The sequence below is a fragment of the Sapajus apella genome, unplaced genomic scaffold (assembly GCF_009761245.1).
Source record: "Sapajus apella isolate SASKATOON/1434 unplaced genomic scaffold, GSC_monkey_1.0 scaffold1, whole genome shotgun sequence".
Lineage (NCBI taxonomy): Eukaryota > Metazoa > Chordata > Mammalia > Primates > Cebidae > Sapajus > Sapajus apella.
Genome location: NW_022436941.1, coordinates 90,397,281 through 90,411,649, shown reverse-complemented (window position 1 = coordinate 90,411,649; position 14,369 = coordinate 90,397,281). Strand labels below are relative to the sequence as shown.

The following is a 14,369-nucleotide window of genomic DNA, read 5'->3' as shown; positions in this document are numbered from 1 at the left end:
TTTTCACTTAAATACTTAGAGGCTGTTGTGAGGTTATTAATTGGCCTAATTTCAATATTGTTGCCTCTCAAGGAATAGGATTGAGAGATGAGGGAAAAGCTGGTTGGTGGAATAGTCAGGATACATACAACATTTATCAATTAAGTTCTCTATTATGGGTGTGGTTCAGGGCACCCCAAAATAATTGCAGTAGTAACATCAAAGATCACTGATCACAGATCAGTATAACAGATAATTTTTAATTTGAAATACTGTAAGAATTATAGTCACACAGAGACATGAAGCCAAGTACATGCTGTTGGGAAAAATGGCACCAGTAAACTTGCTTGACATGGGGTTGTCACAAATCTTCAATTTTTCAAAAAGTCCAGTAAAGTGAAGCATAATAAAATGAGGTATATTTTTAAGCAGTTTTAAATTATGTTTAAGTTAATAAAAATGGATTTTTCCCTTGTAACAAACTGTGAAGGCAGGAGATAATCCTCTTCCTGTTTTCTGTCATCAAAACATATATCCCATTAGTGTCATTTTGCATATTTTTATTAGTTTGGTTTCTTGTATGCTCTTAAAGTATGCACTGTAATCTGTGGCTTGTTTATTTTGTACAGAGTCTCACTGTGTTGCCCAGGCTGGAATGCAGTGACACGAGCTTGGCTCACTGCAATCTTTGCATCCCAGGTCAAGCAATTCTCCTGCCTCAGCCTCCTGAGTAGCTAAGAATACCAGTGCCCACCACTATGCCCAGCTAATTTTTGTATTTTTTATAGAGACAGGGTTTTACTGTGTTGGCCAGGCTGGTCTCAAACTCCTGATCTAGTGATCCACCTGCTTCAGCCTCCCAAAGTGCTGGGATTACAGGTGTGAGCCACCGTGCCAGGCCAATTTTAGCTGTTATTTTTCCTCCGAATTTATTTTTGTTTGGAAAGTAGTGATGATAATTCCATACCACTAGGTCATGAATATAAAACAGAATCCTTGCCTTCAAGGAGCTCAGGATATGTTGGGGGGTGGGGACAAGCATGTATAATCTGTGTAACATGCTAAGTGCTGACAGAGGTAAGCAGAATCCTATGGGAATGCCTGCCTCGGTTGCTTGTGATGGAAGAGACAAAGGTGTTATATTAGTCTGTTCTGTTGCTTATAACAATACCCCAAACCGGGCAATTTTAAAGAAAAATAATTTATTTCTTACAGTTCTGGAGGCTAAGAAGCTCACTGTTACGAGGCCACATCTGGTGACAGCCCTGCCAGTGGCGACTCTGCAGAGTCTTGAGGCCACGCAGGGTATCTATCACATGGTGAGGGAGCTGAGTGTGCTAGCTCAGATTTCTCTTACTCTTCTTTTAAAACCACCCATCCCATTCCCATGGTAACTCTTTAATTCATTGATCCATGAATGGATTAATCACTTCATGAGGGGAGAGTCCTGATGATCCTGTCACCTTTTAAAGGTTCTACCTCTCAATACTACCACATTGGGGTTTAAGTTTCAGCCTGAGTTTTGAAGGGGACATTCAGGCTATAGCAGGTGGTTTCCAGGAGTTGCTACCCTTTGATGACTCAGAAAGGAAAAGGAGTTAGCCTGGAAACAGGCATTCCAGGCAAAGGAAATGAAACATATACAGTCATAGAGGAATGAGAGGAAACCAGTTGTTTTAATTATTGCTAGTAGGGCATTATGGCCAGAGGGTTGGGTCCAAGTAGAGGAATGCCAGGAGAGGTGGCCAAAGGGATTGGAAGGGTTGACCATGGGCATGCACTTGGGCATCATATGGGGGCATCTACAGTGGTGTAAGGGTGAGAAAGAGGGAGAGTAATGAGAGATGAGTTTGAGATCACGTTATTTTCATAAGTTCCATAGTGAGTTTGAATATCATCTTGGAAGACTGGGTCATTTTAAAGGAGTTTAAGCCAGGAAGAGATCTCGTCAGATTCATATTCTGGAGAGATGACTGGCAAGATAGATTGGAGTGGGTTGAAACCTGCTAGCTCAGTGAAGAATCTGTTGGAGTCATCTAAACTAGAATGGGAGGTTGGAGGTTGGGTAAAGGCAGTGTTAGTGGAAAAGAGATTTGAGTAACATCAGGTAACCTGGATCAATAGGATTTTTTGGTCAGTGAGGTGTAGGAGTAAAAGAAAGCTGGTGACTCCCAGCTTTCTGATTTGGATGGCTATTTGATTGGAGGCTAATTAGAAAAAACATGTAGAAGAGTAAGCAGATGGGGGAGCAGGGAAATACCAGACTTGTTGACAAATAAACCTGTGGTACACAGAGTATCAAAGCCTCTAGATTCTCTAGGTAACCTTTAGCCATGTTTTCAAACAGTTACTCCCTAGTTTCCAAGAAAGGTAGTGTGGAATCATAGAGTGAATGTGTATCCAGCAATCAGAATATCACTTCCAGCTCCAGTTCAGCATTTGCCATCATTATGAACTTGACTGGTCACTGTATCTTGGGCTTTTCTTGTCTGTGTAAATAAGGATAAAGATACCTACTTTACAAGGTTGTGACAAATAAGAAAACGGTGAAAGCACTTTGAAAACTGTACTGTCCACACATCTACAAGAATTAATATCTTGCTATTTTGATATTTTACTGAGCTTACTAAATTTTTTAAATAGAAAAAGCTCAGGTGGCACACAATGAAAATTGAGTCTCATTTCTACTCAAGTAGATCTCTTGAAGTAACTACTGCTATCCTTTTGTGATTTATCCTTCCGGATACATTCTTTGCATTTTCAGGGAGCCATAGACATTTAACAGGCACACATTCTTTCAGGCAAACAAACGAGCATATGGTAGTACAGCATTATGCCATTTAATTTATCTTTGAGTCATTTTTTAAAATATGTGGAACGTTAATATTTAAATTTTCTTCCTGTGGCTGCACAGTATCATGGGTATATCATCAACTACTATTGGTAAACATTTAGGTTGTTGCTAGGCTTTTGCTATTACAGACTATACTGCAGTACGCATACTTGTACAGATGCCTTTTCACATGTTAGGTGATTTCATTTTTAAGAGCAGAATTACCAGGCCAAAGAATATCCACTTACTTACTTACTTATTTATTTATTTGAGATGGAGTCTCACACTGTCACCTGGGCTGGAGTGCAGTGACGCAATATCGGCTCGCTACAACTTCTGCCTCCTGGGTTCAAGCAATTCTCCTTCCTCAGCCTCCTGAGTAGCTGGGATTATATGCGCCCACCACCATGCACAGCTCATTTTTTGTATTTTTAGTAGAGACAGGGTTTCACTATGTTGGCCAGGCTAGTCTCGAACTCCTGACCTTGTGATCCACCCACCTTGGCTTCCCAAGAATATGCACATTTTATATCTTACAGAGATGATCAAATTGCCATTTAAGAAGAGGCTATACTAATTTGTTTCTAGGTCTCACTGATAATGAAAAATGATCCATTGATAAAACCATTAAACTTAACCGTTTCATTTAGCGATATTGCCCATCATTTTGGGAGTTGAGAAGAGTTTCTGTATTACACTAATTCCAGGTAATTAGGTCTTTTCTCTCAAATTAACTTTTCATCACATAAAAATTGTGATGAAAGCTGTAATTGTTTTGTCAGAAAGGATACATATAGCTCAGTTACTTGACTGTCATTGTATTGTATTTAAGTGTGAGGGTTACATATAGGACCTCCTCATCACTGGGGCTCCACCTTCCATCCTGGAATTATTTAGTTATTACTCCTACCTGCTGTATTCAGCTATTACTCCTACCTGCTGGTTGCTGAGGACTGCTAGAGAAAATTCTTACCTCAAACTTTAAATTAGGTACTTTAGTGTCTGATTTATCTCTTTTCCTAATTGCTATTTCAGAGCTTCCCTCTATATTCCAGACCTTTGCCCACACCCCACCTCTAGCAGATAGCATACTTGTTTTCCAACCCCCAACTTACCTGTAGCAGCATTCATCTTTGTCCCCCACTTTTTTTTTTTTTTTTTTTTTTGAGACGAAGTCTCGCTCTGTTGCCAGGAGTGCAGTGGTGTGATCCTGGCTTACTGCAGCCTTTGCCTCTGCCTCCGGGGTTCAAGCCATTCTCCTGCCTCAGCCTCCGGAGTAGCTGGGACTACAAGTGTGTGCCACCACACCCAGCTGATTTTTGTATTTTTAATAGAGATGGGGTTTCACCATGTTGGCCAAGATGGTCTCAATCTCTTGACTTTGTGATCTGCCTCCCTTGGCCTTCCAAAATGCCGGGATTACAGGTGTGAGCCACTGTGCCCAGCCTTTTTTTTTTTTTTTTTAAAGACAGAGTTTCACTCTGTCGTCCAGGCTGGAGTCCGATGGTGGGTTCTCGGCTTACTGCAACCCCTGCCTTCCAGGTTCAAGCGATTCTTGTGCCTCAGTCTCCCAAGTAGCTGGGATTACAAGCACCCACCACCACGTGGGCCCAGCTAATTTGTGTGTGTGTGTGTGTGTGTGTGTGTGTGTGTGTGTGTGTGTGTGTGTGTGTGTATTTTTAATAGAAACGAGGTTTCACCATATTGGTCAGACTGGTTGTAAACTCCTGACCTCACATGATCCACCAGTGGTGGGATTACAGGCGTGAGCCACCATGCTGGCTTGTCCCCTCTTATTCTAGAGAAAGAGATTCCCCTTTTTTGCAAAGCCAATTCTGGATCATATGCCTTGATGTCCCTCTAAAACTATGTACCATCTATCATTCCAACTCCTTTCTCCATTGCCTCCTTGCCCATCAGCAAATAAATAATGGATGTCTCTCCTGACTTAAAGAATCCTATTAGGCTGGGTACGGTGGCTCACCCCTGTAATGCCAGGACTTTGGGAGGCCAAGGTGGGTGGATCACAAGGTCAGGAGATTGAGACCATCCTGGTCAACATGGTGAAACCCCATCTCTACTAAAAATACAAAAACTTACCTGGGCGTGGTGGTGCACGCCTGTAGTCCCAGCTACTCGGGAAGCTGAGGCAGGAGAATTGCTTGAACCCAGGAGGCAGAGATTGCAGTGAGCCGAGATTGTGCCACTGCGCTACAGCCTGGGTGACAGTGCAAGACTTTGTCTCAAAAAAAAAAAAAAAATCCTATTATTGGCATGCTCCCCTCTAGCTAGTCATCTGTCGTCTTGTAGGTTGTAGGCCTTTTTATTTTTAAATAGAAATGGGGTCTCTGTTGCTCAGGCTGTTCTCATCAAGCAGTTCTTCTGCCTTGGCCTCCCAAAGTGCTGCTATAATTATAGACATAAGCCACCATATTTGGCCTTCTAGGCCTTTTTAAAAGAATTTTGGTACTGTTTTAATTGATATGCTTCTCTCTCAGTCTTCCTCGCCCCATGGCAGTTGACCTTCTGATCCATTACACCACTGGCTACTGTCATTTCCTTGTTTTCTTTCCTTCTGCTTCTGGCTGTTTCATTTACTTTGCTAGCTCATCTGCCTGTTGTTTTAACTTTGGTATTTCACTGGGTTCTTGCCCTTGATTCTGGTTATCATACAACATACTCAGAAATGTTTTCCAGCCTGAAGGTTTTTATCACTTAACCCCTAATTTGGCCGGGCAGGGTGACTCATGCCTGTAATCCCAGCACTTTGGGAGGCCAAAGCAGGCAGATCACCTGAGGTCAGGTGAGACCAGCCTGGCCAACATGGTGAAACCCTGTGCCTACTAAAAATACAAAAAAATTAGCCAGGCATGGTGGTGGGCACCTGTTGTCCCAGCTACTTGGGAGGCTGAGACACGAGAATCGCTTGAACCCAGGAAGTGGTGGTTGCAGTGAGCCGAGGCTGCAGTGAGCCAAGATTGCACCATTCCACTCCAGCCTAGGCAACAGAGTAAGGCTCTGTCTCAAAAGAAAAAGAAAAACCCTAATTTATATATGAGTCCACCCTCTGTTTGGCTCCAGAATTATCTTCACAGCTATCTACTGGACATCTTCACTGTTCTGAGTACCTTGAACTCAACAGACAAAAAACTGAATTCATAATCTTTCCCAGTATACCCTGCTCCAAACCTATGTGGACTCCTGGGTCCTGTTTCTTTATTCTCATTCGTATTCTAAGCCGGGGATCTGGGAGTCATCACGGATTCCTCCCTCCTTACTCCTCACCCAGTGTGCTGTTTTATTAAAACCTCTGTGTCTCTGCCCAGGACGAACTTCCTTCTTTCCTTTTTTTCTCTTACTTCTTTCTAGGCCAAATTGCCTCTTCCTGTGTGCTGCTTCAGTACATATTCCACCGCCCTTTTCTGTAACAGATCTTTTACAGTGCATTGCGTTTGTTTGTTTTCATGTATTTCATCTTTGTACTTTGGCCTTTAATAGGAAGTTTTTTTGCAAAGAAGGACAATTTATCTTCATCACCTAGCACATGGTCTAGCACATGGTAAGTGGTCAAAAAATGCAGAAAGGATAATGATGCATTGCCCCAAAATAGAAATTGATCACAATTTTTATCTAAGTGAAAATAAATAATTTTTTAAAAAGTGCAAAAACATGGAACAGAATTTAGATCCAAATTATGTTTATCAAAGCAGAGATACGATTATAATAAATAGTAAATTTTATTATTTTTGTTATCTCTAGAAAAGTCTTTGGAATATGGTGAAAATATTTCAATTGTGATTTCTCCTTTTAGGAATTTGCTGTTAAAATTAACCAGAAGGGCTGGGTACAGTGGCTCACGCCTTTAATCCCAGCACTTTGGGAGACCAAGGTGGCTGGATCACCTGAGGTTAGGATTTCAAGACCAGCCTGGCCAACATGATGAAACCCCGCCTCTGCTGAAAACAAAAAAAAAAAATTAGCTGGGCATGGTCCAGGCACCTGTGATCCCAGTTACTCAGGAGGCTGAAACGGGAGAATCGCTTGAACTCAGGAGGCAGAGGTTGCAGTGAGCCAAGATCGTGCCACTGCACTCCAGCCTGGGTGACAGACTGAGACTCTGTCTCAAAAAAAAAAAAAAAAAAAAAAGAAATTATCCAAAAAGAAAAAAACGAATGTTTAAAATTACTTGCTCTTATGATTTTCTTAATTTGCCAACGTATCTTTTTTCTCTTCTAATAGGTGAAAAACCTTTTGAATGTCCAAATTGTCATGAACGATTTGCTAGAAATAGCACCCTTAAATGTCACCTCACTGCATGCCAAACTGGAGTAGGGGCAAAAAAAGGAAGAAAGAAGCTCTACGAATGCCAGGTGTGTGCGATACATTCAGTTCTTAACAAAGGAGTCTTGTGTTTGCAGTCATTAAAAGCAAAGAGTAACAGAGTCTAAGCAAAGGTACAGGGGCTGGTGATCTGGAAAGAAGTGAGGGTAAAGAACATTATTGTCTTGGGGACTAAATTAGTTGTTTTTTAACCCAACCCTAGATGACACTAATGTCAATAAAAATTATGTCCTATAGCCAGGCACCATGGCTCATGCCTGTCATCCCAGCACTTTGGGAGGCCGAGGCAGGTAGTCAGGAGTACAAGATCAGCCTGGCCAAGATGGTGAAACCCCATCTCTACTAAAAATACAAAAAATTAGCGGGGCTTGTTGGCGGGTGCCTGTAATCCAAGCTCCTCAGGGGAACGAGGCAGAGAATTGCTTGAACCTGGGAGGCGGAGGCTGCAGTGAGCCGAGATTGCGCCATTGCATTCCCACCTGGGTGACAGAGCGAGACTTAGTCTCACAAAAAATAAAAAAAAGATGTCCTAAATAACAAGTAGTCTGAAACTATAGTTAACCATGGAGCAATTATTAGAATTTGGGAGGGAGATTGGAGGAAGCATTCCAGCTGTAGATTCTTTCCCATAGTTAGTGTATTTTTATATCAAATAATATAATTCTAAATGTTAATCTTACGGGAGAAATTAAAATATTGTTACTTTATGTTTCTAGAATTTATATGACACTTAAACAATAAAGGCAGTATTAAAATGTTTCTCAAAATGTATTTAAGTTACTAGCTGTGTCAGTTACAAGACCAGATGAACCAAAGAATTATTAAATAGCTTGGACTAGATTCTGTTGCAGGTAACATATTTATAACATTTACAGAATAAATCTTCAACTTTTTCTTCACAGAGAATAAAAGCATTCATATTTCCTTCAGTTTGGATATAAGGATTGTTTCATATGTTTGGTTATTTCAGGTCTGCAACAGTGTGTTTAACAGCTGGGACCAGTTCAAAGATCACTTGGTAATACACACTGGAGATAAACCCAACCATTGTACTTTGTGTGATTTGTGGTTTATGCAAGGAAATGAATTAAGGAGGCATCTCAGTGATGCTCACAATATTTCAGAGCGTCTAGTAACAGAAGAAATTCTTTCAGTAGAAACACATGTGCAAACTGAACCTGTAACATCAATGACTATTATAGAACAAGTTGGGAAGGTGCATGTGCTACCATTGCTTCAGGTCCAGGTGGATTCAGCACAAGTAACTGTGGAACAAGTCCATCCAGATCTGCTCCAGGACAGCCAAGTGCATGATTCACACATGAGTGAGCTTCCAGAGCAGGTCCAAGTGAGTTATCTAGAAGTGGGTCGAATTCAGACTGAAGAAGGTACTGAAGTACATGTAGAGGAGCTGCATGTTGAACGGGTAAATCAGATGCCAGTGGAAGTACAAACTGAACTTCTAGAAGCAGACTTGGACCATGTGACCCCAGAAATCATGAACCAAGAGGAGAGAGAGTCTAGCCAAGCAGATGCTGCTGAGGCTGCCAGGGAAGATCATGAAGATGCTGAGGATTTAGAGACCAAGCCAACAGTGGATTCTGAACCTGAAAAGGAAGAGAATGAGGACAGAACAGCTATGCCAGTTTTAGAATGAAATTACACATGAATATATTTTTTAATTTACTTGTTGGGTTTTTGAACTGATTATGGGCAGTATGACTGTCCTTAAGCTAACGGACAAGTGGACCAAAGTTAAGCTGTTTTCCTGTTGTGCTGAACTGTTTCTGTTGAAACAAATTTGATTCCTCTCACCCCACTTAATGCCACAGAGGAGGGATCTTTTCTGTAACTGAAGGGGAGTTTTGAGAAGTATATTTCTGGAAATTTAAATGGATTATATTCTTACTATATAGTTGGGTACGAATGTATCTATTTTCATTGTGGTAAAAGTTCTTCCTTTTCTCTTTCCCAGGTCATGTTCTTCTCAAATTTTTTCCATATTGTAAAATCAAACTTAAATCATTAGAATACAAATTTATGTATTCTAATGCATGTTAGAAAATTGAATATATAGGAAACACAAGGCTGCATGATGAAAAGTGCATTGTTACTGTGCAGTTAAATTTTGGCTTCTGGCTTTCTTTAGTTTGAACAAACGTTCTTGTCTACCCTAGTGGTCACAGATGCCATCACTGCAACAGAAAGAGTGGTGGTGGTGGCAAAATTTCTAGAATGTTAAAAAAAAAAAACCACACCCATGTGCCTTCTCAAAACCAACTAAACTTCTACAAAGCATCTCTGGTTCTTTCAAAGTTTGTGTTGCAAGGAGCAATGTAGATGATGCCATAATACTTTATATTTTTGCTTATAAGAATAACCACCAGTTCTTTTTCACTTAAGTTGAGAAATTTTATTTAATGGCCACTGAAGGCCCATTTTCAATTGGGAAAATTTATTTACATCTGTGGTAAACTTTATTTTGATGAAAAGTTGCACTAGTATTTTACCACCAGATGAAAAAAAGATGTGCATCATTTAAAAATTAATGTATTTAAAATAAAGTACAGAGAAAGACATGTATATAATTATCAGGCTTTGTTTTGAATGGAATCTCTTCCCCCGATCCTTAATGTAAAGATCTTGTGCTATAACTTTTAAAGCCATACAAATAAGAGTGCTAAACTGTGGACTTAAAAAGTAGGTGTGTAAATATTTTTAATCAGTATTACTTGGAAAATAAAATAAACACATAAACCAATATGCTATTTTCTTTACCTGTTAAATATTGGGAGTTCTTTACATTTTTTAAGTAAACTTTAAAATTATGTGTTCGTGACTCTTTTTTAAAAAAATTACCAGTGTGAGTTTGTATCTGGCCAGAGATAGTTCCTCGTGTGTCTTTACCTATATTAACATGTTAGACTGATTCATGAATTGTCATAAATTTTCAGTCACACCTCCAACCCCCAAAAATCAGCTCAAAAGCAAGGAAGAAGTTAATATTCTTTGTATTAATAGTTCTTACATGGTAGGCACAATAGCAGGAATTCTCCACTTAATAGTGTGTCACATGTAAAAGGGCAATTCGATTAGCCCACTTTGGTAATCCTGATGTTCAATGGTATCACATTTACAAAAATATGCTGAAGAGAATGGCTTCCCACTGTTGGAGAAATCAGATTTAGATATAAATCTGGAGATAAAACCAATCATTGTATTAAGGAGGCTGTGTTTTTAGATCAAAGTAAGGGTATGAACACTTCCAAGTCTGTGCTTTTTGGTAGTTGGGTATCTGTATCTACTGCAAAACTTACAGTATATTTTTTATTTGAAGTTGGGAAATACCAATAATAGAACTAAATTATATCCCAGTGAATTTTCAGTTTACCTTAGGATTCCAATGTTCCTGAGTTGTTTAAGAAAAAAAATCCTAACAGACAGTGGTCTCAAATAGGTAAATTGCTAGTTAGTATCTAGTGAAATTTGAATGCTGAAAATAGTGCATACTGTGCCCTTAAGCCAAGGTATGAAACAAGGATTATTACTATTATTACTATTTTTTGAGACAGAGTCCCACTCTGTTGCCCAGGATGGAGTGCAATGGTGTGATCTCCGCTTGCCGCAACCTCCATCTCCTGTGTTCAGGCAATTCTTCTGTCTCAGTCTCCTGAGTAGCTGAGACTACAGGTGCATGCCACCATGCCCGGCTAATTTTTTTGTATTTTTGGTAGAGATGGGGTTTCACCATGTTGGCCAGGCTGGCCTTGAACTCCTGACCTCATGATCCACCCGCCTTGACCTCCAAAGTGCTGGGATTACAGGCATGAGCCACTGTGCACGGCTGAAACAAGTATTATTTTAAAACAATCTGAAGAGTTCTGACCACAAGGCAGAGATCAAGGGCAAAGGCGGCACATCAAAGTGTTAAAATTATCATTTCAGTTTTCACATTCGGCAAGACCTTTCAAGACATTTGGGGTGCGGATATAGTTCATTTTTCTTTTCCCAAAGGTATAGAAGCTTATCACTGCTCAGAATGCCAGTAAATTTGATTGCAAACGTCGATGAAAATATCCACAGGTGATAAACTGTATGTTGAATAACGCTTTGTAGTTGCAAAGCACTTAACGCAGAACATAAAAACAGCTATTAACAACTGATGTATATTTGCTTCAAGTACTGAAGCAAATAAACTGGTTATTTAGTCCTCCGGTGTTCTCTATATCTACTGGAGTTTTAAGATAAGTCTACAGCTACCAAGTTGGACAGTAGAGTGTGCAACAATGATCACATAGAAATCCAAAGTGCACTGAATGTTGAGAGGCTCTTTATCTCCTCCAGTTTCAACAGCAATTCTCAGACATCAATTGGGTGTCCAACAATTCTGACACTACCCAGATTTAGAGCAAGTTAAGTGCTCAGTATCACAAAATTGCCCCCACTGCAGACACCAGCCACAAATGTGATCTACAGGCTACCTGCGCCTCCGGCCAGCCAACCGTAAATGTAGGGTTCTTACAGCCTTTCCATACCCCCAAGTTCAATAATGCATTGAAACAACTCAGAACTCAGGAGAGCAGTATACTTACGAATATGGTGTTTATAAAGTGTGCAAATCAGGAACAGTTAAATGGAAGAGATGCACCAAGGGTAAGGTGGGAGGAGGGGGTTGTGGAGGAGAACAGCGGAGGTTTCTATGCACCCTCTTGGCATTCCATTTTTCCCAGCATGTTGATGTGTTCAAATCGGAAGCTCCCTTACTGAGATTTCATAACCTAGACTGATTATTGGCAACCGGATTCAATCTCCAGCCCTTTCTCTCCCTGGGGGTCTCAAGTGGGGCCAGTAGTTGTAGCCCTTTAATACAGTTGGTTCTGGTAACCCACACCCATCTTGAAGCTATCTAGGGGCACCCTGCCAGTAGTCACCTCATTAGCCTAAACTGGTAAGGTCAAAAGGGGCTTGGATGAATAAAAAAAGACGTTCAGGAAATTCCAAGGATTTTTGGAACTGTGTGCAAGGAACCAGGGAGAAAAACCCAAATCCATATTATACACACACATATATATATATATATATTGTTTTTGTTTTTGAGACAGGGCCTCATTCTGTCTCCCAGGCTGGAGTGCAGTAGCGTAATATCGGCTCACTGCAACCTCTACCTCCCAGGTTCAAGTGATTCTCCTGCTTCAGCCTCCCCAGTAGCTGGGATTACAGGTGTGTGCCACCACACCCGGCTAATTTTTTGTATTTTTAGTAGAGACAAGGTTTCACCATGTTGACCAGGCTGGTCTTGAACTCTTGATCTCAAGTGATCCACCCGCCTCGGCCTCCCAAAGTGCTGGAATTTCAGGCATGAGCCACTGCGCCTGGCCTATTTTTTTTTTATACCACACCTACTGTCTAAGATTCAAAGAAAAACTAAACTGAATACATTAGCAATACATTTAAAAGCTAGTACTGTAATCTTTTGGATATGTACAAAACCAGAAGACTCTTGTAGTCTTACCAGTTTAAAAAGGCTACCATCCTCAGATAATACTGAATGTAGGAACATTTTCATAGGAATTTGAATGCTTCTGCTCCCACTAGTTTGAACTTGGAATTAAAGATTTCATGATTAGGAGGGTCCATGAAAGCTCTCTAGACTATCCATTTCATAGTTTGAATAAGCCAATAGGCTTATTAAGCCAGAGTGAGGCCTAAATGTAGATAATCTTTACCAATCAAATGGATTTTAATGCACATTTTCAATTTAACATGGGTTGATGCTTTTAAACAAGTGATCCTATGATCATTAAACTATTCACGCAAAAATAGTGTTTTATAACTCTTGCATGCAAAATTACAAACAAATGCCTGACCTAGAAAGTTTAGCCTGATTTTGCTGGAGAAAACTTAATAGCTTTGAATTCATTAGATCAACTCTGACCTTTGTGTTAATTACATCAGGAGAGGGAGGCCTAGGCTGTTTTTCTTGTGTAATGTGCTGAACTGTGCTATACCTCTTACAGGATTTGTCATAAAGGATTCAAATAAGAAGTAGGAATTAAAACAAACCCTCATCACCCCACCAGTTAATAAAATCCTTCGTAGTTAACGTCTAGACATTTATTGCTTTAAAACCCATAAATACAAAGGCTTTCATAATACTCCGAACTTCTTAAAACTCTACTCCCTGCCCTACAAATGTAATTTCATTAATTCTATTGACATGGTAAAGAAAGCAGCATGTGAATTCAATCTTTTTCTCTTTACCTTTCCTGCAACCCATTATGTCCCTATAAGTACCCCCTTTTTTTTTTTTTTTTTGAGACAGGGTCTTGCTCTGTCAACCCAGACTAGAGTGGAATGGTACAATCTTGGCCGGCTTATTGCAAACTTCCCCTTCCAGGCTTAAGCAGTCCTCCCACTTTAGGCTCCTGAGTAGCTATGACTATAGGGGTGTGCTACCATGCCCAGCTAATTTTTTACATTTTTTGTAGACATAGTCTTTTTATGTTGCCCAGGCTGATTTTAGTCTCCTGGGCTCAAGCGATCTGCCTGCTTCGGCCTCCCAAAGTGCTGGGATTACAGGCGGGAGCCCCGTGCCCAGCCAAATATGACTCTTAACTATTCAACTGAAGCAATATCCTCACCTTTATATTTGTACCAAAATGCTGTCTGGGAAAGAAAAAATTTATTGTTAACAATAGCTATCCTTTATGATTTTGAATATATTTAGTTATCTCGATGACTTTATGAAGTTATTATTATTATTAGCTATCATTTTATAAACAGAGGAAAGGAAGAGGAGAAGCTGAGAAATAGCTTGTTGGAAGTGGAGCCAGTATTTGAACTGAGCAAGCCTGACTTCACAGACTACACTCTTGGTCACTAAAATAACTCTCCCTGAGATTTCTTTGTGGTTGACCTCATTGGATTGCACAAAGCATAGGATAATAAGCTACCTTCTTTTCTGAAATACATACCAGCTCTTGCTGGAATTAGAAGTGGAGGGGACAAGAGATCAGAAAATCCAGCAAGATACATGCAGCAAATTGCCTTTTAGTATCTTCTTGCTGAGACGACATCATCTAGGAAATGGTTCTCTAACTTTATCAAACATCAGAATCTTGTTGAAACATACATTGTTGGACCCCACACCTGTTATTGGTAGTGAGTTTCCAGGCTCTAGGCATCTTGAACAAATAATTGGACAAAATGCACAAAC

General features: G+C 40.1%; 1 protein-coding gene across 11 annotated transcripts in view; it reads left to right on the top strand.

Moving 5' to 3' along the window:
• Positions 1–9,983, top strand: part of ZNF131 (zinc finger protein 131) — a 49,212-nt gene extending 39,229 nt beyond the window's left edge. For all 11 annotated transcript variants that reach the window (XM_032281535.1, XM_032281499.1, XM_032281564.1 and 8 more), the window contains 2 exons: positions 7,052–7,182; positions 8,124–9,983. In XM_032281535.1, the coding sequence (XP_032137426.1) occupies positions 7,052–7,182; positions 8,124–8,810 (818 nt within the window). In that variant the 3' untranslated portion in view covers positions 8,811–9,983. The remainder of the gene's footprint in view (positions 1–7,051; positions 7,183–8,123) is intronic.
• The last annotated feature ends 4,386 nt before the right edge of the window (positions 9,984–14,369 follow it).